Raw genomic sequence first — 24,160 nt, 5'->3', positions numbered from 1 at the left:
TCTGGAAATCATAATGCACTAATATCCCAAAATCAATAAAATTATAGCTAAAAACCAGTGCAATATACGTTTGTATGGCAAACCCAAAGTAAATCAATATATTTGGTGTTACCACTCTCAACTACATTTACATACATAAACAAACCCACACTCCCATGCTTTCACATAATTCGTTTTGTATTGAAACCATTTACCCATAATTTAAATACAAATAAAATCGGCAGCTCCGATAAAGCAGTTTGGGAAGAGTGGACCGATTTGCTAAACTATAGAGCGTGAGGAAGCCTAGGTCTTGTACACGAGTGATTTAGTCACACGCTGTGTTTTTGTGGATCATTCTTAGCAGAAGCAAACCACCTGACATTGTAATGTCGGTGACATTACCCAGATGTTGCACAGAGTCTGAGATTTGAGCATGTGAAACATATAGCAACAGTAGTAAAAACAACATTTATCCCTACTGAAAATTCTGCCATTCTTGTCACATCTGTATGTCCCCATCTAAATGTTACTGTGTCACTGAGGTAACAGTTTAGATCTAATCATCTCGGAAAAATATACAGAATCTCGTCATCCTTCTAAGAAGAGGACTTCTTAGAAATGCTTGTGTGTGATGAAGTGACCATTTAGGCTTCCTGTAATTTACGTAAAAGTTGTACATAAAAATGTAGAGAAGTTAATAATCAATAAATATCTACTAAGGAAACAGCAGTCGAGGATGTGCTCCGGATTCCATTACCTTTAGTTTGAGTGAGTCTGTGTCATAGGGGCTCGGGATAAAGTCTGTGTGAACCCTGGCTCTGCCACAGAAAGGTCCAGTGTATGGGATCTCTTCCTCCAGTCTCAGGCTGTCTCTGTTACTGGAACCATCTGACCCGCTGGTGATCCCACCTGCACACAATCACACACTATCAGCCACGGAGGCCCTGTCTAGCACGTCCTCAATCACAGCTTGTGAACACAGAGTAGGAAATGTGACTTGAGTGTCTTACTGCCATGTTTTATAAGCATTGTAAATTACATCTAGTTTTACTTGTATAAATAAAATGTAACTTTCTAAATGCAGATCCAATACAGCACCATAATATCACATTCTTTAAATATATATGTATATAGTAAATATTCATCTTTAATTTGCTACCCTACTATCTAAATCATACTAACTAATGCAAATCCAGGCATTGTTAGATTAAGACGTGCACTCACTGGAGGAGCTCTGGCCACTGTTGAGACTGTAGAGGCTTTCTGTAGATTCACTGTTTTTCAAGACACTTTTTTCTAAAGGTCGGCCCCCCTGAGTTTCACCTTCATGGTCTCTATCTGCATCTTCAATCTGAAACAAAAGACCGCACAGTTATTATTCTGTGTTTGGCCTAACGGCAAGCGTGCAGAGCTGCTGGACTCAAATGTTTCTTCAGAATCAACGCAGTGCATGCATGGGCGTGTGTTTTAGTTATTGAACACTTTGACAAAGCTCAATGCTGTTATTTTGACAAGTTTGCAATATGCCAAGAAACTAATATGCTGAAGAAATACAATTTGTGCATTCACTTTCTTTACTTCAAGGAAACATACAAGCAACTCTCTCTCGTTGTTTGATGGGCAACACAAACTGGGAGTGAAAAAAGACAATGACACTTGTCTTCACATTTACTTCTGAGTCCAGCAGTGGCAAGTGGTAAAAAACAAAACAAAAACATGACTTCTACAGTCTTTTATTAAGAAAGGTTCCTCAAAAAGCATAATTTCAATTCACAATGAAGGAAAAGGTCATCACCATCTGATGAGATCAAGCCATTAAAATGATGTTGCAATGTAAAAAACTTTAGAGTTTAATGGATAAGACTAAATCAACAAAGATCTCCTACTTTTAACTTTATTAAACTGTCTTTGTGCGGTTGACACAGCCTGTAGTAATTACAATATAGCTTGAAAACAACATAGGAAATAAGGAAATAATTCAAAGTGACCATGGCTGGTTGTTAATTCCTGAGATGTGAAACAAGGTCCCTATTCTAGTTCAAACCAGGACAAAAAGCTTCTCTGGACAACAAAGTCTATAATCCCTAAGAGGTTTAAATTTGTGGCAGTGAAGGTGTTTCTATGTATCTGTATTGGCTTTTTTTATTTGTATAAGCCTTAATCAACCAATACCAAAAAAGAAACAGAATGCATCTTCGTCTCCATCTGTTCACAAGTGTGATGGGCATTTAGATGGTATCTTAACTCTGTTGTGTTGACTTTTACAGAGACAAAACCACAGCACATTTATGACCACATTACCAAAGCCAAAGTTTTTTACCAAAGTTTGAGCGTTTAAACAACCTTTGGAAGACTCATTCTAAAATTCTAACAATTAAAATGCGCTGGTAGCCAGTGCAGGATAAGGTGACCGTAAGAAAGACAATGAGAGGTTTCTCGCATTGATACTCGCACTTCCGTCTGTACGTTGGCCTGAGCAAAGACGTGATCTCAGCCCAGCATTCGGTTGGCTTACCATTTCCTCTGAAAGGGCTTTGATGTATTTTTTCCCCATCTTTTTGCGCATGGTTAGTGAAATGGCCCTCATCTTCTTTCCCAGACTGCCAGTTTTGGCATGGTTGTGGTCGCAGCTCTCTGCTCCTGCCTCCCCTTCTGCCGGCTACACAAAGCACACCGTATATAAATGTTAGTGAGAGAAGATACCAGGTTTGTTTTTACATTGCAAAGGTCATCTAGCACAAGACATTTCATTAAAGCAGTTCTGACAATCTGACAATCTGAGCTCTGCATTGTTGACACTCAAGTTGTTGTTTTTTTCTTTTGCATTCACAGATTGCTTATTCTTTTCCCGTATTACCTCTGCAACTCCAAATCAGCTCTAAGCATTTGTTTGGTTCCACTTACTGTGACCTGTATAATATTTAAATTGCTGCTTTTAATTGCTTTGACACCCGAGGCATTGTTTACGGTGTTCTTGCGGGGCCTGTGCACATGTGCTTTGCTTGGGTGAGCAGCGTAGGTCTATATTAGTTCAAATGTCCCTTGCTGCAGTTTTAAATGTGCTGTTCTATACATGAGTTGCTTCTATTTATAAAAATGAAAGAAAAATTAACTCATTGCAATAGGAAACATTTACTGTCGTCGACATACGTTTGTCTCTGCATGTTCATCTGGCTTCGGCGAAGTTGAATGGTGTCTGAAAGCATCAAATCTTCCAAAACTGCTCGATCGCTGTGTAGAAAGGGAGGTTATGAATTAGAAAGCTTTTTTATCATAGTAAAAGTGGCAAAGGTTCATTGGCTCATCCAACTGGTCTATTGACCTGTCTTTGCTCTGATGTTTAAACACTGTAACAGGCAGAGTAAAATTACCTGCTCCACGTATTGACATTTTTATCATAATACAAATGCTTATTTATCATCATCATCATCATCATTATTTTAATTAATAAAGTCATCATTTGACAGTCATCTTGACATTTCAAGTGGTGAAATGAAATGTTTTCACTAACAGTATAACCTGTCTATGGAGCCATAGTGTCATTATCATTGCATCACTTAAGAGAAATTCATGTCCAATATGACATAATAAATGGTGTTGATTTCATTTTTCACTGTGTGTGTTTCTATATTGTTGGTAAGGATAAGGAGTCTGTAGTGGTGAGAAATAAGTGTTCAAGTAAGGCTTTCTTCACTATTACTGTACCGCTGGTGCACTTCTCATTTCTGTTTGAACGCATGTATGCCATCTGCATGTAATGGTCATTGGAGGTAATTTTTGAGCGCACAGCCAACACAGCAGTTAAACAACTTGCATCATCCCCAGCTCTGCATGTCCTCCTGGTATTTTACCCTGAAGTAAGAGCCACTCCTGTAATCTGATTGATTACGATTATTTCACGTAGTCCACGTCCTTCATTTTTTTTTAATAGACTAAAATGTCCTTTTTCAATCTATCTGAAACCTGTCAGCTCCACATCAGTCTGCAAAAACAATTGCATAAGGCAGAAATCCATGTAATCTGATAAATACTGAGCTGGAACTCCAGAAAGAGGAAATGCTGCTTTTATTGTGTCCTCCATATGAATGTACCTGTGTTTCTGCATCGCTGACCGCACAGCTGTGATGAGAGTACCGACAGCAGCAACACAGCACAGCAATTAATAAAGAGTGACTTCAAATAAACAGCATACAAGCTTTTACTGAATTACAATATTAACAGATCGATCAATGCCTATTTTACAAGTTCTTGCCTGTATCATAAACAATGTGTGCAAGCTGTCTTGATATATATGTCTGGAAGCTCCGTCTCTGTTACATTTCAAGGCAGAAGTAGTATAAAACAGTTTAAAAATATATATAGTACTTGGTATCTGGCAAGTTAAGGGGTACACTTCCTTTAAATGCAAACTTTTTAAAGTAAAACGTTTATATTCAGAAACAAAGTTGACTATTTTAAAATGCCAGTAAACCTGATGTTAACAGTTAATAAGCATTACAAAAGTTAAACAAATTTTGTATCTGGCAAGTCATGAGATTCTAAAAATGGACATCAGATTTTCAACTGAGTTAAAAGAGATTAGTGAACATTATAATTGTCTTATCTTCTATAAATCTCACTTTTTAACATTAATATTGAATTGAAGAGCTACAACCACAAATCAAAATATACATATCTCAACCACTCATTAATACATTTTTTAATCACAACCAGTTATACAAATGTGACTAAAAAGTGATCCATATGCACTGACATGTTTTGTCATATTATTGCACAATGAAGTCTTAAATTAATTTAAGTTAGCTGGCTTTGCCTTCTCTGTGTTGATCTAACCATTTTTCGACAGTTGCAACACAATTATGGAGAGTAAAAATGTATTTAAATTGGTGGACAGCTAGCGACAGAATTAGAAAGTCTGATTAAAAATGCTGCTTCATTATCCTTACCTTTGGTTTTGGGTTTCTTGGCTTGTCCGAAACATCTGATGCTTTCCTTTGCAACATTGTCTTTAACTGATGTCTGTCTGTATTTTTTTTTTTAAATTAAATTATCTTTCAGACTTAAAAAAAAAAAAAAAAAAAAAAACTCCCTAACTCTAACTTTGTTTGACGTAACTGCTCATCTGCTTCGAAGAGCTACACTGCAGCAGTTTACACGAAAGGATCAGTGTATGACTTCCTCATTCGAAGCAGGATGTGAGTGAACTGGGAGTATCTGTAACTGACGACAAGTACCGACTGTCAAGTACAGAGGAAAACACAGGGGAATAAACCAGCTATAACCACTGAAATCAGCACATTTGATTCGCCATTGTGGATAACATTTTTGTTTTTGATTAGTTTCATGATTATGAACTCAATCCAGTTGGTGTATATTGGGAATATGTCTAATTCTCTTTCCATCTTGATTTTGGTAACTTAATTCTGAGTATCATAAATGAGTGTTCCATCGACTCAAGTGATGTCTTAACATACAGTGGGGGGAAAAAGTATTTGATCCCCTGCTGATTTTGTACGTTTGCCCACTGACAAAGAAATTATCAGTCTATAATTTTAATGGTAGGTGTATTTTAGCAGGGAGAGACAGAATAACAACAAAACAATCCAGAAAAACACATTTCAAAAAAGTTATAAATTGATTTGCATGTTAATGAGGGAAATAAGTATTTGATCCCCTATCAATCAGCAAGATTTCTGGCTCCCAGGTGTCTTTTATACAGGTAATGAGCTGAGATTAGGAGCACTCTCTTAAAGGGACTCTCCTAATCTCAGCTCGTTACCTGTATAAAAGACACCTGTCCACAGAAGCAATCAAACAATCAGATTCCAAACTCTCCACCATGGCCAAGACCAAAGAGCTGTCCAAGGATGTCAGGGACAAGATTGTAGACCTACACAAGGCTGGAATGGGCTACAAGACCATCGCCAAGCAGCTTGGTGAGAAGGTGACAACAGTTGGTGTGATTATTCGCAAATGGAAGAAACACAAAATAACTGTCAGTCTCCCTCGGTCTGGGGCTCCATGCAAGATCTCACCTCGTGGAGTTTCAATGATCATGAGAACGGTGAGGAATCAGCCCAGAAGTACACGGGAGGATCTTGTTAATGATCTCAAGGCAGCTGGGACCATAGTCACCAAGAAAACAATTGGTAACACACTACGCCATGAAGGACTGAAATCCTGCAGCGCCCGCAAGGCCCCCCTGCTCAAGAAAGCACATGTACAGGCCCGTCTGAAGTTTGCCAACATCTGAATGATTCAGAGGAGAACTGGGTGAAAGTGTTGTGGTCAGATGAGACCAAAATCAAGCTCTTTGGCATCATCTCAACTCGCCGTGTTTGGAGGAGGAGGAATGACCCCAAGAACACCATCCCCACTGTCAAACATGGAGGTGGAAACATTATGTTTTGGGGGTGTTTTTCTGCTAAGGGGACAGGACAACTGCACCGCATCAAAGGGACGATGGACGGGGCCATGTACCGTCAAATCTTGGGTGAGAACCTCCTTCCCTCAGCCAGGGCATTGAAAATGGGTTGTGGAAGGGGGTTCCAGCATGACAATGACCCAAAACACACAGCCAAGGCAACAAAGGAGTGGCTCAAGAAGAAGCACATTAAGGTCCTGGAGTGGCCTAGCCAGTCTCCAGACCTTAATCCCATAGAAAATCTGTGGAGGGAGCTGAAGGTTCGAGTTGCCAAACGTCAGCCTCGAAACCTTAATGACTTGGAGAGGATCTGCAAAGAGGAGTGGGACAAAATCCCTCCTGAGATGTGTGCAAACCTGGTGGCCAACTACAAGAAATGTCTGACCTCTGTGATTGCCAACAAGGGTTTTGCCACCAAGTCGAAGGGGTCAAATACTTATTTCCCTCATTAACATGCAAATCAATGTATAACTTTTTTGAAATGCGTTTTTCTGAATTTTTTTGTTGTTATTCTGTCTCTCACTGTTAAAATACACCTACCATTAAAATTATAGACTGATCATTTCTTTGTCAGTGGGCAAACATACAAAATCAGCAGGGGATCAAATACTTTTTCCCACCACTGTATATAGAGGATGTATTTTGAAACTATTGAAGACTATTATACAGATTGTATAGTTTTACACATAATCACCCCTATTGCATGACACTCTTTTACTTATTTGTTGTAGAATATCAGTTAGAGAGTCAAATATATAGTAACCCTTTATCTTGCATAGTATCTATCTGATCAGTATGTCATAAATTAGTTTAGATCTGCCATAGAAACAATCTACTGAAGGGCAAATCCACAGTCTACTTGCAAAATTCATTAATACAGTTTTGCTCTGTAGAGACAACTTAAGTCAACACAAAACAGATATGAATCCCTAATGGCCCTAATGGTGCTGTTGTATTATCTTAAATTAGAATAGTTGTCCCTTTTGTTCAATGTTTTCTTAAACCACATCAATTGTCAGATGTTTTTATATTAGCCTTCTGAAGATGAAACCAATGGAACAAAAGTTGTCTTAATGAAAACACAGCTTGTCTCTCTTGCATAACTCCTATCGTGCGCTTACCTCAATTGGGCAATATATGTTCAATACTGAAACATTTACAATATAAAATTGTTTTATTTCAGTGAAGGATTACCCACTATGATGTAAGATATGTGGAAAGGTACACTTTTTCCACATCTTTTTTTCCCCTTCGATACCAGAATGTACCGCTTTCAGGAAGTCCTGTCTGATGTACACAGGAAGACGTGTGCACAGTAACCCAGATGTCGCAAGATTTTCCTCAGTTTTGCTGCACGGCATCAGTGTATTCAGAGGAACGGGTTGTAGCCTATATCAGGGTTTTTAGTTTTGTTTTTTGCTAGCTCAACAAAACATATTTTTATTGCACTTTTTTCTGTCTTTTACTGTAAACGGCATTGTGAAACTCTTTGAAAGCTAAAAATGTTGTACTTTCTCTCATTTCTCTCCTTACTGAAATTCACAGTTTTTGTATTCCTCAAATTGATGTCACTGTTCAACCCTGATGCAAAATGTGAATTCAAAGTTAATGCTTCTCATGATTGTTTAAAAGGGTGTGTGTGTTTGTGTGTGTATATACACTCACCTAAAGGATTATTAGGAACACCTGTTCAATTTCTCATTAATGCAATTATCTAACCAACCAATCACATGGCAGTTGCTTCAATGCATTTAGGGGTGTGGTCCTGGTCAAGACAATCTCCTGAACTCCAAACTGAATGTCTGAATGGGAAAGAAAGGTGATTTAAGCAATTTTGAGCGTGGCATGGTTGTTGGTGCCAGACGGGCCGGTCTGAGTATTTCACAATCTGCTCAGTTACTGGGATTTTCACGCACAACCATTTCTAGGGTTTACAAAGAATGGTGTGAAAAGGGAAAAACATCCAGTATGCGGCAGTCCTGTGGGCGAAAATGCCTTGTTGATGCTAGAGGTCAGAGGAGAATGGGCCGACTGATTCAAGCTGATAGAAGAGCAACTTTGACTGAAATAACCACTCGTTACAACCGAGGTATGCAGCAAAGCATTTGTGAAGCCACAACACGTACAACCTTGAGGCGGATGGGCTACAACAGCAGAAGACCCCACCGGGTACCACTCATCTCCACTACAAATAGGAAAAAGAGGCTACAATTTGCACAAGCTCACCAAAATTGGACAGTTGAAGACTGGAAAAATGTTGCCTGGTCTGATGAGTCTCGATTTCTGTTGAGACATTCAGATGGTAGAGTCAGAATTTGGCGTAAACAGAATGAGAACATGGATCCATCATGCCTTGTTACCACTGTGCAGGCTGGTGGTGGTGGTGTAATGGTGTGGGGGAGGTTTTCTTGGCACACTTTAGGCCCCTTAGTGCCAATTGGGCATCGTTTAAATGCCACGGCCTACCTGAGCATTGTTTCTGACCATGTCCATCCCTTTATGACCACCATGTACCCATCCTCTGATGGCTACTTCCAGGAGGATAATGCACCATGTCACAAAGGTCGAATCATTTCAAATTGGTTTCTTGAACATGACAATGAGTTCACTGTACTAAACTGGCCCCCACAGTCACCAGATCTCAACCCAATAGAGCATCTTTGGGATGTGGTGGAACGGGAGCTTTGTGCCCTGGATGTGCATCCCACAAAATCTCCATCAACTGCAAGATGCTATCCTATCAATATGGGCCAACATTTCTAAAGAATGCTTTCAGCACCTTGTTGAATCAATGCCACGTAGAATTAAGGCAGTTCTGAAGGCGAAAGGGGGTCAAACACAGTATTAGTATGGTGTTCCTAATAATCCTTTAGGTGAGTGTATATATACAGTGATAGCTGAATTGAGTATGTTAATCAGTCGCCATAAGAATGTGCTATTCTGGTGAAATAAAGGCAGGTCTCTACAAATTACAAGGTGCATACTTCTAGTAATAAGTACAGTGACTTTGGCTATGGTTAATTTATTCTAGTCTTTGACAGATATTCAGTGTATGAGTTCCTTTTTTGATACCATTTCCCTTTACATTGTTCAGACTTCTCCATTAACGGCTAACTGTGTGGAGAGATGGACAGGATCTGTGCGAGTAAATGGGTGTGTGTGTGTGTTTGCTCATTGTCCAGACTTCATATTAGCCAACCAGTGTTTGCAGGGCGAACCTTAATCAGTACATTCACACAGAAAAGAGATTTCATCAGATCATAGATGTAAGTACTAAGCACCAACCATAGAGCTTAAAAAACGCAGGCATCTCACTTATTAACGTACGCAATTACCTTAACAAATTAAATAGATAGCATTTAGGATGGAACCAGATTGTGGTCTGAGGGTTTCTATCATATGACATAATGGCATAAAGGCCTCCTTTTAAACTGCTTTATATGGGTCTATGAAATCTGTTAATTAATAATTTGCATTTTGAGACTAATTATGGTCTTATTTTATTTTGTATTTATTTGAATTTTTTCTTTTATTAAAGTTTGAAACCTCCAGATGAGCAGTTAACACAGAGATGACCATTCATTAGACTAACAACTAAATGAAGCTCTAGATTTTTATGAATGGAGAATTAAAATTAGCAAAGCCCTAAAACCAACCCTAACCCAAATGTAACTCAAACTTTTAGGATAAAATAAAATCACTGTTCACTAAACATTTTGATTCTTCACCTAGGTGGCGCAGCTGTAAATCTTTAATTCATGACCATTCTAGACACACCATTTACTAAAATACATACAGACCGGTAATGCATTTGTACTGGTTGTGTAAAGCTATGACTTAGCTTGAGTTGGACCAATACCAGTAAATCTCATTCTTACATGATGCTACAGAAATATACTTCCAGCAGAAAGGTTTGTAACCGATTGTTTAAAACCCTTATACAGAAAATATCAGTGTAATAACACAAGAGCAACTGGGACCACAGTCTGTTACCTATGACACATGAGTTTGGGGAACCTTGTTTGTGGTTAAAATTTGATACTGCTTTATTTCTCATATTCAGATTGTTTTAAATAATACTGCACTCTTAATTTAGCAATGGTTAGGTGTATGCCTATAATGTAGGTGTTTTTTACAATGATTCAATGTTCCATTAAGTCTTATTTATGTATTTTCTGAAAAACCCTCTGCTAGAACATGATTATTATTATTATTTTTATTTCTTGGCAGACGCCTTATCCAGGGTTACAACATATGATCTTAATTGTCACGCACTCAAAGGCAAGGTGAGAACCTGGGCTTGCCCCAGATAGCCCACCAGGCTGTGGGTCAAATCTATTAAATATACTAGAGAGAGTCAGCACCGAACCAAACCAGTAAACACTATACAAAATGATAAACTTAATCCAGCTGTGTTTAATCAGGCGAGCTAAAATCTCAATCCAGGATTATGGTTTATAATCCATTTCTGCAAACCCTAACCCTTGGAAAACAAACTTCCTCTCCGTAAAGCAACAGTCATGCACAGGGAGAGCCAGCTGGAGAGAGACATTTGCTGGTATTTGCTGGGATTATTTTTTTCATTTCAGGAGGCAACATTCCAGTCCCATTTTTTCTTCTTTTCTAAAATAGCTGTTTTATTGCCTTCTAAGAGCCACTCCTGGAAATGTTCTACTAGATTTGAGGGGTTGTGATAGTGACCCACATCTTTAGCAGAGGCTTTAGGAAATCATGAAACTGCATTGGTGAAGTAAACAAACAAAAACATTTGAAGAGAAGGTCAGCTATTGCCACGGTATAACAGTCCAATATTGGCAAATATCTGTTGACTTAACAAGAGACAAGGCAGCAGGGATGGAAGGATAACTAGGATATCTTTTGATGTAATTAGTAATTTATTAATTACATTTCTATCCTGTATCTCCATGACAGGTCACGGTTTCTCAAATGCTGGAAAATCAATCTTTAATTCTAGTTTATACCACCAGATGTCGATTAATTTAATTTAAACTCAATTGAATAACTAGCACTCTCTTGTTGGTTTGGGCAACGCCCAGGTGGGGGCCTAGTCTGCACCCTCCCGATCTCCACGTCACTCACCTTGGCATCACACAGGTCCACATCAGTGGCAGAGCGGGTGAATTGGGGGTGCGGGAGCTCATGGTCGCAGTACTCAAACTTGTCCCAGTCCTTGGCTCTGGGCAGGGTGAAGTCATAGCCATAGACACGGTACTCCAGGTGGGGCCTGCGGCAGGTGTGGTAGGAGGTGTCCCAGGGCGGGGGGCACTCGGTGGGGTTGCTCCAGCGGGGCCGGTAGGCCCTCTGAGACGAGCTCCAGGACAGATCAGTGCTGGAGTCCTTTCCCAGCGCCGGCGCCTGGGACTCCTTGCCAGGCTTCTTCTCAGGGTTTTTAGTGAGCTTTATGCAGGAGATGACAGGGCTGTCATCCATAAACACAGAGTCATGGATGTGAGCTAGGAAGAGAAAGTTAAAATAACCCCAGTCTTCAATCATTTATAAAAATCTAAAACATACAAAAGAGAAACTGTCTTTTATAAATAGATATTAGATATTACAGAATATCAGTGTGGTTGTTAATTACTTGTAAAACAAATCCATATTATATATATATATATATATATATATATATATATATATATATATATATATATATATATATATATATATACACATATACATATAGTGATGGAAAAAAGTATTTGATCCCCTGCTGATTTTGTACGTTTGCCCACTGACAAAGAAATGATCAGTCTATAATTTTAATGGTAGGTGTATTTTAACAGTGAGAGACAGAATCCAGAAAAACGCATTTCAAAAAAGTTATACATTGATTTGCATGTTAATGAGGGAAATAAGTATTTGATCTCCCTATCAATCAGCAAGATTTCTGGCTCCCAGGTGTCTTTTATACAGGTAACGAGCTGAGATTAGGAGCACTCTCTTAAAGGGACTCTCCTAATCTCAGCTCGTTACCTGTATAAAAGACACCTGTCCACAGAAGCAATCAATCAATCAATCAGATTCCAAACTCTCCACCATGGCCAAGACCAAAGAGCTGTCCAAGGATGTCAGGGACAAGACTGTAGACCTACACAAGGCTGGAATGGGCTACAAGACCATCGCCAAGCAGCTTGGTGAGAAGGTGACAACAGTTGGTGCGATTATTCGCAAATGGAAGAAACACAAAATAACTGTCAGTCTCCCTCGGTCTGGGGCTCCATGCAAGTTCTCACCTCGTGGAGTTTCAATGATCATGAGAACGGTGAGGAATCAGCCCAGAAGTACACGGGAGGATCTTGTTAATGATCTCAAGGCAGCTGGGACCATAGTCACCAAGAAAACAATTGGTAACACACTACGCCGTGAAGGACTGAAATCCTGCAGCGCCCACAAGGTCCCCCTGCTCAAGAAAGCACATGTACAGGCCCGTCTGAAGTTTGCCAATGAACATCTGAATGATTCAGAGGAGAACTGGGTGAAAGTGTTGTGGTCAGATGAGACCAAAATCAAGCTCTTTGGCATCATCTCAACTCGCCGTGTTTGGAGGAGGAGGAATGACCCCAAGAACACCATCCCCACCGTCAAACATGGAGGTGGAAACATTATGCTTTGGGGGTGTTTTTCTGCTAAGGGGACAGGACAACTGCACCGCATCAAAGGGACGATGGACGGGGCCATGTACCGTCAAATCTTGGGTGAGAACCTCCTTCCCTCAGCCAGGGCATTGAAAATGGGTTGTGGATGGGTATTCCAGCATGACAATGACCCAAAACACACAGCCAAGGCAACAAAGGAGTGGCTCAAGAAGAAGCACATTAAGGTCCTGGAGTGGCCTAGCCAGTCTCCAGACCTTAATCCCATAGAAAATCTGTGGAGGGAGCTGAAGGTTCGAGTTGCCAAACGTCAGCCTCGAAACCTTAATGACTTGGAGAGGATCTGCAAAGAGGAGTGGGACAAAATCACTCCTGAGATGTGTGCAAACCTGGTGGCCAACTACAAGATACATCTGACCTCTGTGATTGCCAACAAGGGTTTTGCCACCAAGTACTAAGTCGAAAGGGTCAAATACTTATTTCCCTCATTAACATGCAAATCAATGTATAACTTTTTTGAAATGCGTTTTTCTGTATTTTTTTGTTGTTATTCTGTCTCTCACTGTTAAAATACACCTACCATTAAAATTATAGACTGATCATTTCTTTGTCAGTGGGCAAACGTACAAAATCAGCAGGGGATCAAATACTTTTTTCCCTCACTGTACATTATATATATATATATATATATATATATATATATATATATATATATATATATATATATATATATATGTATTAGGGGTGTAACGATTTCGATTCTAGTTCGTAAATCGAAAATTATTAGGTTGCAAACCGCTCTATACCTGCAGGCCTATTTATTTAACTTCGGAAGAGTCATTACTTTTAATAAGCTACTTTTTGTATGCAGTCATTGACAAAATAGATCCGTGCTAACTGGCTACTCCCCCCGCACCCTCCATGTCTTTGCCTAGTGACTAAATAAGGCGCAGGCGCAGTGGGCGCACACATTTGCTTTTCTAGAAAATACGACTGCTGCTTCAGGAGCAGGAGGTGAAACTATTGCGCTTGACATGCACCCTGCTTCTTTGAAATCAGCAGTGTGGCAACATGTTGCATTCCCGCTGAGTTATGAGAACAATGTTCGGGTCGTTGATAAGAAAACTACAGTTTGCTGTGTTTGCTACACGCAGGTGTCATACTCCGCCTCCGGTAACACATCAAACATGGCGGGTCAAATGCGGAGGCATCACAAAGAAATTGATATAAGTGGAAGAAAACAATCACTCAACCTACTATCCCAGCTACATTTAGAGCCAAACTACCAATAAACTGTACTCGTGTATATATATATATATATATATATATATATATATATATATATATATATATATATATATATATATATATAATGTACTTATTTTGTTTATTGCTTCCTTTCATAGTGTTCCCCTAAACTTGGCAAACTCCACGTTATCCATGTATGCCATTAGGCCAATGTTGGAGGAGACTGTATACAGGAGTGGCAGGCACTGCAACTCACCACTGGTCACATATGTGTTCCTGCCCTCCTCAGGGCTGGTCAGACTGCTCCTCTTCACACGCACCAGTCTCTGCAGTCTCTTCAGAGTGCCTCGAGACTCTGCCCCCTCCTCGTCTGCATCTACTGCCTGCTTTACAAAACAATCACAGTCCTTTTATTTAATGGAAATAAAAAATAGTAAAGATAGGTTTAGATGGTTAGGAAAAAAATGTTACAGTATTCAATGTGAGAAATTATGTAAGATTTATTAAAAAAGTATTAGCAATTAAATAAGCATTTGTCTTTAACCAGAACAACAAATGGAAGTATCATTTTTGTGCCATTTTGCAAAAGACATCAAAGAAGTGTGCTTTGTATCTTTGCCCATCCTTCACCCCAGCGGGAATCGGTGTCATTCAGCTCTGTGGGTTACTGGGCCTAAAAGTGAAATTTCATTTGAATTCATCCAAATGCTCTTTTCTTCCCTTGTGCAGCAGCAGTGCACGGGGCATTAGGGGTTGTTTTGAACTTTTGTTGCGCAGATGGTGAGACATTCCTCGGTTTATCCTCTTTGTGGGAGATCCCCTCCAAAGGTGAAAGGATGCTGCTGCAGCAGTTTCTCCTCCCTCCCCTTCCCCGCCTCCACTGCCCATGTAAGGAGAGGATTATGGGAGCAGACTTAGGGCCACACCTCGCCATCTGCACAGCATTACTGGACAATTATAATTTGTGTTAAGTGATTGCTACAATTTGGATATATTACATCCCCCACCAGCATTTATTTTTGCCCTTCAGTATTCTGAAAATCCTACTGGACTAGTGGTGACAATTATGATTATCTGTAACCTCTAGTGTTACAAAGCTTGGTCAGATGCATTTGAATTTGAGCAGATTCTTGTCTATCAACATTAATGATGGTTTTTGTTGAATTTAATATGGCTAGGTGCATACAACTGATGTTCACTGTGTGCAGAACATATATAGCATATGTTTTTTTTCTAACCATTAATAGTTCCTTGATCTTTCTTTAAATCTCGATTATTGTAGTTCAAGTGATTCGCTTGCAGTTCTGTATGAGATTGTTAGGTTTCAAAAACACAGTGCAGATTAAAATATTACGTCTTTGGTGAATTCAAACTCACCATGTCCTGCTGTACTTGTCTGTTGTCTGAGCGTTCCCAATTTGGAATCCAAGCCTCATAACTTACTACCTAATAACAAAGAAAGATCACAGGGAAATTAAACTACAAGCCATTTGCTGTAAATATTATTTAGAATCTTTCATCTGAAAAATGGTGATACTGTGATTCGACCTACCCCATTTCAAGGCCAAACAACAGCCTGAACACCAACCCTAGCCAAAACCAAAATTTCAAGCTAGGCTCATGCCAATCTATATTGGCTTCTGGTAACTTGGTAGAAAAGCAACCCCAACCTAAACAAAAAGATAAATTCACTGGGAACTCTAACTCTAATGTAATCCTAATTTAAAAACTTAGCTTCATTTGAATGTAAATGTTGCAAAATTACTCAAAATGATGCTCTTCAAACAATCACATTTGTAAACACAAGAAAAGTCCTACCTTTATCTGTATCCTTAACCAAAGCTTAGCATAGACATTTTCTAATTCTGTATAGGCCTACTCCATTAATTTTTTTATAGATACATTTTTCATAAACATTGAAGTATTCAGAGAATACAGATATGGCATTTAGTCAGCCCACAACAGTAATCCCACAAGCAGATGTGAAAATACAGTAGTGGGGGATATCTAGTGAGACACAGGTTTAGTTTTGACAGTGTTAGAGTGCCTATGAACCGTATCGCAAACGTGATCTTCCATTTTCTAATCTTGAGATCTGTGTGTGAGTCATCTTCAGAGCTCAAGACTCAAATATAATTAATCTATTTTATCAATGTGTTGTAGCACTTGCAGAAGAGTGAATGCAGGGTATATTAGAAAAGCACTGTTTCTGCAGGGTTCCTTTTTTGGCACCATTACATATTTTACTTATGTTTCCATACTTATATTTAATTGATGCCTGTTAATAGACATCCATCTTTCAAAAGACACTGTTTATTATATTCTTTATAGGTGGGGCAGAAAGTGGCTTTTGACAATACATGAGTTTGTACATTTGTAATGTGTGATTAGCAGGCCCAACGCTTTCAGCAGGTTTTACAGGCAGATTAGCACTAGTCTTGGATTACCCTACACACAATGCCACAAGGTAGTCTAGGACTAGTGCTAATGAATGTGAAACCAGACCCTTAAATCTCTGATTTGACTGTTATTTCTCTTGGAGAAACTACCTGGGGCCCCAGTTCCTTTGCCTTCCTGTCTTTCAGTAAACGCACTCTGTCTTCACCATTCAGAAAGTCCGACAGCAGGAAATCTTCCACAATTTCTGAAAAGAACACACACAAAAAACGAAACAAAAATGCATTAAATACAAAATGTCAGATACAGGCTGTTTTCAAAGTAAATAGTACACTTTCATAAGACAACTCAATTTATAGTTATTTAATTGTACTTAGCTAGTTTTACTGTGTATTGTGTTTCGAATGCCTTTCTAGATTGATATTATATATAATTATATATATATATATATTTGTTTCTCCTTTTCATTGCACAATAGCATTTGTTTTATATAATTATGTGTGAATGGAACATGGTAATAAAATGAAGTCAGCTATGGAGAGCAGCGTAATAAGAACATTTATCACAACTCTATTTAACTTCCTGTTACACACAGATCAGTCACGTTTGATTTTATCATTCTGTCATCAGTATACATATACATACTTGCTATCGGGCTGTAAAGCTTTTAGTAATTAACCCCCTCGTACTATATCTCCCATCTCTGAGCAGCGTAGTCAAGATTCAATTTCACTTTAAACCCAAAATAATGTGACCAGATTTCTGAAATGAAAAACTGGGATGTTTGTAGTTTGGTGGTCCATATAGCAACAAAATATCCAATATTATGATATTATTGTTCTAAAATATAATTCTGAAAATAAAAAATAAAAAAGGGGTTTGTTGCAAAGCAATATTATCGAGGGCAGCATGTGCTTTGGCAACATTTAACTTGTACTGTGTGTTGTGCTGATCTGTCAAATTATTGTGCATACAGCGTTTTGCTGCTGAAAACCACAGATTAATTCCACAAACGCCACTCGTTCAAGACTATTTTTGTTCTTGTAAGAAAATATGATTTACTCAAATGCATTTAAAAAAAAATTATATATATATATATATATATATATATATATATATATATATATATATATATATATATATATATATATATACAGTGAGGGAAAAAAGTATTTGATCCCCTGCTGATTTTGTACGTTTGCCCACTGACAAAGAAATGGTCAGTCTATGATTTTAATGGTAGGTGTATTTTAACAGTGAGAGACAGAATAACAACAAAAAAATACAGAAAAACACATTTCAAAAAAGTTATACATTGATTTGCATGTTAATGAGGGAAATAAGTATTTCACCCCTTCGACTTGGTGGCAAAACCCTTGTTGGCAATCACAGAGGTCAGACGTTTCTTGTAGTTGGCCACCAGGTTTGCACACATCTCAGGAGGGATTTTGTCCCACTCCTCTTTGCAGATCCTCTCCAAGTCATTAAGGTTTCGAGGCTGACGTTTGGCAACTCGAACCTTCAGCTCCCTCCACAGATTTTCTATGGGATTAAGGTCTGGAGACTGGCTAGGCCACTCCAGGACCTTAAATGTGCTTCTTCTTGAGCCACTCCTTTGTTGCCTTGGCTGTGTGTTTTGGGTCATTGTCATGCTGGAATACCCATCCACGACCCATTTTCAATGCCCTGGCTGAGGGAAGGAGGTTCTCACCCAAGATTTGACGGTACATGGCCCCGTCCATCGTCCCTTTGATGCGGTGCAGTTGTCCTGTCCCCTTAGCAGAAAAACACCCCCAAAGCATAATGTTTCCACCTCCATGTTTGACGGTGGGGATGGTGTTCTTGGGGTCATTCCTCCTCCTCCAAACACGGCGAGTTGAGTTGATGCCAAAGAGCTTGATTTTGGTCTCATCTGACCACAACACTTTCACCCAGTTCTCCTCTGAATCATTCAGATGTTCATTGGCAAACTTCAGATGGGCCTGTACATGTGCTTTCTTGAGCAGGGGGACCTTGCGGGCACTGCAGGATTTCAGTCCTTCACGGTGTAGTGTGTTACCAATTGTTTTCTTGGTGACTATGGTCCCAGCTGCCTTGAGATCATTAACGAGATCCTCCCGTGTACTTCTGGGCTGATTCCTCACCGTTCTCATGATCATTGAAACTCCACGAGGTGAGATCTTGCATGGAGCTCCAGACTGAGGGAGACTGACAGTTATTTTGTGTTTCTTCCATTTGCGAATAATCGCACCAACTGTTGTCACCTTCTCACCAAGCTGCTTGGCGATGGTCTTGTAGCTCATTCCAGCCTTGTGTAGGTCTACAATCTTGTCCCTGACATCCTTGGACAGCTCTTTGGTCTTGGCCATGGTGGAGAGTTTGGAATCTGATTGATTGATTGCTTCTGTGGACAGGTGTCTTTTATACAGGTAACGAGCCGAGATTAGGAGAGTCCCTTTAAGAGAGTGCTCCTAATCTCAGCTCGTTACCTGTATAAAAGACACCTGGGAGCCAGAAATCTTGCTGATTGATAGGGGATCAAATACTTATTTCCCTCATTAACATGCAAATCAATTTATAACTTTTTTGAAATGCGTTTTTCTGGATTTTTTTGTTGTTATTCTGTCTCTCACTGTTAAAATACACCTACCATTAAAATTATAGACTGATCATTTCTTTGTCAGTGGGCAAACGAACAAAATCAGCAGGGGATCAAATACTTTTTTCCATCACTGTATATATATATATATATATATATATAGTAGGGGTGTATAACGATTCTCCAAATCCTCGATTCGATTTGACTATCGATTTTTAGGTCACAATTCGACTTGATTTTCGATTATCTACATTATTTTTTCAGTGCTGATTACACCGCAGTCAAAACTATTGGCCCTGTTTTATAAATAAAAAAAACACTTGCTTTTTAATAAAACAACTTATGTAAATACACTGTAAAAATAACAAAAATCTAGAACATTTACAATTAACACTCAAACTTGAACAACTCTCAAAAATAGAACACTTACAATAACAATAACAATGTAACATTTTTTGAATTGGTGGCAACTATGTCCAGCACTTGCTGCCTATTTTAATATAAGTATTTACACCTTGGCATATATTTGGAAATGCACTACATCCAGTGTTTTCCACCACTGAAAAAGGCTGCAGATCCATTGCCATAAACTTCGCTATTGCATTGGTTATTTGTTTGGCACGAGTAGAGTTTATTGGTAGTTTGGCTCTAAATGTAGCTGGGATAGTAGGTTGAGTGATTGTTTTCTTCCACTTATATCAATTTCTTTGTGATGCCTCCGCATTTGACCCGCCATGTTTGATGTGTTACCGGAGGCGGAGTATGACACCTGCGTGTAGCAAACCTGCTCCCGAAGCAGCCATCGTGTTTTCTAGAAAAGCAAATGTGTGCGCCCACTGCGCCTGCGCCTTATTTAGCATGGAGGGTGCGGGGGGAGTAGCCAGTTAGCACGGATCTATTTTGTCAATGACTGCATACAAAAAGTAGCTTATTAAAAGTAATGACTCTTCCGAAGTTAAATAAATAGGCCTGCAGGTATAGAGCGGTATAGTTGATTTTATCAGTTTTGTGAGTGCAATTCGTTTAATGCCAGCTCCTTTACATGAACACGATCAGTTGCAGGGATGTGGTGGAGGTGGTAACAGCTGGCCATAATCAATGACGTGCGGTCACTTAATCACAGAATCGCGAACTACTTTTAAATTTCGCAGTTCGAAATCGAACCTAATAATTTTCGATTTTCGAACAAGAATCGAAATCGTTACACCCCTAATATATATATATATAAAGATTACATTTAAATGTGTAAGGTAAACAATGTTAATGCTTCAAACTGTTGTAATCTCCAGGACTCTAAATATATATTTGTCACAACTATATTTCATTTAACCCAGTGAACCAAATACAGTGTGAGGCACAGTTTGTGGACGACTCTTTCTTTTCGGTTTAAATACATCTATCTAAAAATCCTGTTTCGGTCTGCATTTGTGGTTTTCGTGTCATTGAATCAGTGAATGGAATGAACGAACTGAATTGAGTAACCGAACTGAATCAGATTAATCGAGTCACTAAATAGAGTCGAACCGCCCAGCACTGCTGTACTGTGACGCTCTCCCAGTCCGAGTCTGTCCAATCAGCGCTCTCAGGCTGCTGACCAATGACGCGGACCCATGAGGCTAGGACACGCCCCTGGCAGAAACGGGGCGTGGTTTGGCATAACTGCGTCAGAAACACAAGTGACGCGTATGAACAGGCAGCCCTGCAGCCGCAGTGCGTCACTGATAGACGCAATAACTCTTTCTGGGGAAAGCTCCATCTGGTCACCCTACCCCAAAACATATACAGCACAGTATATACCCCACACGGATCCGTTGTAGCACGATTTAATAAATTGATTGATTTTAAAATTTAAATTTAAAAATCATGAAATTATCGTTAAAAAAAACGAAACTCGGACAGTTTCCTTGCATGGATAGATCTGTTTAGTTCAGTTATGTTCAGTCATTATAACTAACACATTTATTTTAATCCATTGTCAAAAATCAAACAAAGCGCATGCGCCCTGCATCGCCCTAATGTTGTCAACATTAGATCAGTTTAGCTTCATTAAGTTAGATGAGAGTTAAAAAGAACGAAATATAATTAAAATGGTCCCAAAACGAAGTAAAATGTGTGAGGGAGAATCTAATTAAGCGAGAGTCAGGAGCCAGGACCTTTGGCAGATTCAAATTAAAATTCCAATAAATATGGTGAGTTTATTACTGTTAATTATTATTACTACTACTACTAGTAATTGTATATATTTGTATTATTACAACACATTTATATCCGTCTGTAACTGGTGTAAATGTTGTGTTTGGCGTCTGTGGAAGCTCTGCTCAGCACCAGCGGCTCCTGGAAGCGCTGTTAGTGGTTAGCAGTTCTTCCTCTCTCCTTTTTTTAAATATACATGTGTGCATACCTGACGCCTTTGATCAGATACAATTTAAAATCCTCTGTTACCATTCCAGTTGGTTTGTTTAATGAGGCTATGTTTCCTCTATCCCTGGTTGTTACCCTCTGTCGTGCCACACTGGAGCTCAGTGCCCATACACTGTAATTAATTACCCAGCTGCCTCTTAATCTGACCGCATGAGGCAGATATTAAAAATGGTTTTTTTTTAAATCTTTTTTTATTTATGTTTTGGCAAATAAAATACATTTCCAGCTGCACAGAATGCAGCATGTTGAGCCTTGAGAACAATCTGTATTTGTATTTTTTTATTTTTCTGTAGGTTGATTGATTGACTGAAATCACTACTACACTCACTCTTAACTGCTTTTCTTGGAAATCATCACCTGCATATGCAAAGTATGAAGGAGCACCTCCTAATCTAAGGGTAATTTGTCTGTTAAAATTATACCCATGAATAAATTGCACTTACCATCATTTAGGCAGTTCTTGATGTTGGATAAATCTTCTTTGTTCTTTGAGGATGCCCAGAATGCATTGTTGCAGTCCGTGCTATCTAAAGAGGGGGAATCAAGAACATTTGAGTTTAAAACTAAAATAAGAAAAGAAAATACATTATGTTCACCTGCCATCTACCCTGATCATGCATCAGGTTAAGGATGATTAATTATTATTATTATTATTATTATTATTATTATTATTATTATTAAATAACTGCTGAGCATTGAGAGAAGATTTTAAACTAACCAAATCGGAATAAATCTAAGGATAGAAAAAGCCACTGATTTCTATGCAGTCTCTCTGCTGGTGAAAGTTGCCGAGGGCTAAACTCCAGGAAAGAAATTGTGTACAGCTCACTGGCAGCATTCCCCTGGTTAAATAATTGATAATTTCTTTCAAAGTTTGAATTGACTGGCTCTACTTGCTTATTTCACTGAATTCTAAGGTACACTGAGGGCCGATTTGTTTAGTATAGCCACAGGATATCTTGTGATAATCACCAGTGGCAAAGTCTGGATTCCAGCCTGCAATCTCCAGGCTGCTGGGAAACCCCTGTATAATGAGCAAGGCTTTACCAGATTAATCAAATTGTTTCTCTTGCTTAATATATTCAACATGGGAACCAACAGCACAGTTGCATGGCTTTTCCTAAGTCTTTTCTGTAATACAAATTTAAATATCCCAATTAACAATTCAGAGCTTAGAATAGTGTACAAGCTGTGGATACATAGTTTAGCAGTGGGACAGTGAGAACATTCTCCATTATGAGTTGTTTCCCTTAAATTCACATTTTCACCACTAGTAAATGTTTACAGAATCAGAAAAACATCTTATTATTTTCTCTCCTCTGATATACAAAAGAGAAAGTCATTTAGGTTTCATTCTCTCATTAGATTTTTTTTTTTTTTTTTTTTTTTTTTTAATTACTTCAGTATAAATAAAGATATTGCACAAACTTACCTAGGGCACCATTATCAGATATGGATTTTGGCATTGGTGTCCTGAAACAAAACAATTTAAGCAGTTGAATTAATTTGTAATTATATGTGTGTGTGTATTTTTGCATTACAGTACAAGGGTAGTAACATCCTATAGAAAAATCAACCACACATTAAAATGTCTAATGTATGAGGAAGGGAGATCAGAATGATATACAGGTGTGATCGAAAGAGATGTGGCATAAGGCAGTGCTGGAAGGTGTTGGCATGTGCGGTCTTCATCCTATATAACACAATTTCAACTTAAGCAGCACTTTCACTGTTGACCGGGGAAGGCCTGTATTTTCTCTGGCCCTACCGGATGTTATGGAGGCCACCCCTTTACAATATTCCTGGAAGAAAGTGGATCAGCAAGGTTTTGTTAATTGGCTCTCAGGGACATGAGCATTAGGTTTAATTAGCTGAAAAGTGATGTAATATCAACACCCAGAATACCTCCAGAAGCAAATAAAACATCTACACCCAGGCAGTTTGGGACATTTAACATTTAACTTCTTGTAATAAAGTCTGTACTACACTTAACTCAACTTGCGCTCAATGGTCAAATGTAAGTCCGGATAACGGTCTCATGTGAACCAAGCAAAGGTCTTTTACTACAGAGTGTTAAAAACAGTAATAGTGTCTTAAAGGGTTTCTCTAAAGAGGATTGTCATAGTAGTCCTAGTATTCACTAGTAATGTGCAACACTTGTTTAATTTTCTTTGTTTGCTGCAGTGCAGGTCGGCGGTGAGACACTTTAGGTGTTGCCTCTCATAATTTTAAAACTTATAGCTCTCAGACATTCTAATTGTAATGTACAATTCTAGCATTTGTGCTTGAGTTGAAAGATCGGTCAAGGGTAGTCCGTTATTTCTGGTCAGGGAGGAAATGTCATACGGACGACAGTGTAAATCGCTTACGGCTTGGAAAGTAGTGCTTGTTTCTGAATTTGAGGAACACGTGTAACTTGTTTACGGTACTGTGGTTTTGAAACAAATGTCAATATATCAATACAACTTATGTTTT

General features: G+C 38.8%; 1 protein-coding gene across 3 annotated transcripts in view; it reads right to left on the bottom strand.

The window, feature by feature from the left end:
• The window catches only part of LOC136746794 (SAM domain-containing protein SAMSN-1), a 31,206-nt gene that overhangs the window by 3,214 nt on the left and 3,832 nt on the right, over positions 1–24,160 (bottom strand). Inside the window, exons 4-13 of one of the 3 annotated variants that reach the window (XM_066699560.1) lie at positions 23,118–23,158; positions 22,129–22,212; positions 16,818–16,912; positions 15,646–15,714; positions 14,525–14,654; positions 11,507–11,880; positions 3,133–3,213; positions 2,498–2,641; positions 1,207–1,333; positions 740–891 (exon numbers count right to left, since the gene is read on the bottom strand). In XM_066699560.1, coding sequence (XP_066555657.1) covers positions 740–891; positions 1,207–1,333; positions 2,498–2,641; positions 3,133–3,213; positions 11,507–11,880; positions 14,525–14,654; positions 15,646–15,714; positions 16,818–16,912; positions 22,129–22,212; positions 23,118–23,158 — 1,297 coding nt within the window. Of the gene's footprint in view, positions 1–739; positions 892–1,206; positions 1,334–2,497; positions 2,642–3,132; positions 3,214–4,928; positions 5,197–11,506; positions 11,881–14,524; positions 14,655–15,645; positions 15,715–16,817; positions 16,913–22,128; positions 22,213–23,117; positions 23,159–24,160 lie in introns of those variants that run through there. The other 2 variants (XM_066699561.1, XM_066699562.1) reach the window with 2 other exon arrangements.

The sequence above is a fragment of the Amia ocellicauda genome, chromosome 3 (genome assembly GCF_036373705.1).
Source record: "Amia ocellicauda isolate fAmiCal2 chromosome 3, fAmiCal2.hap1, whole genome shotgun sequence".
Classification (NCBI taxonomy): Eukaryota; Metazoa; Chordata; class Actinopteri; order Amiiformes; family Amiidae; genus Amia; species Amia ocellicauda.
This window is presented reverse-complemented; position numbering and strand designations above follow the sequence as displayed.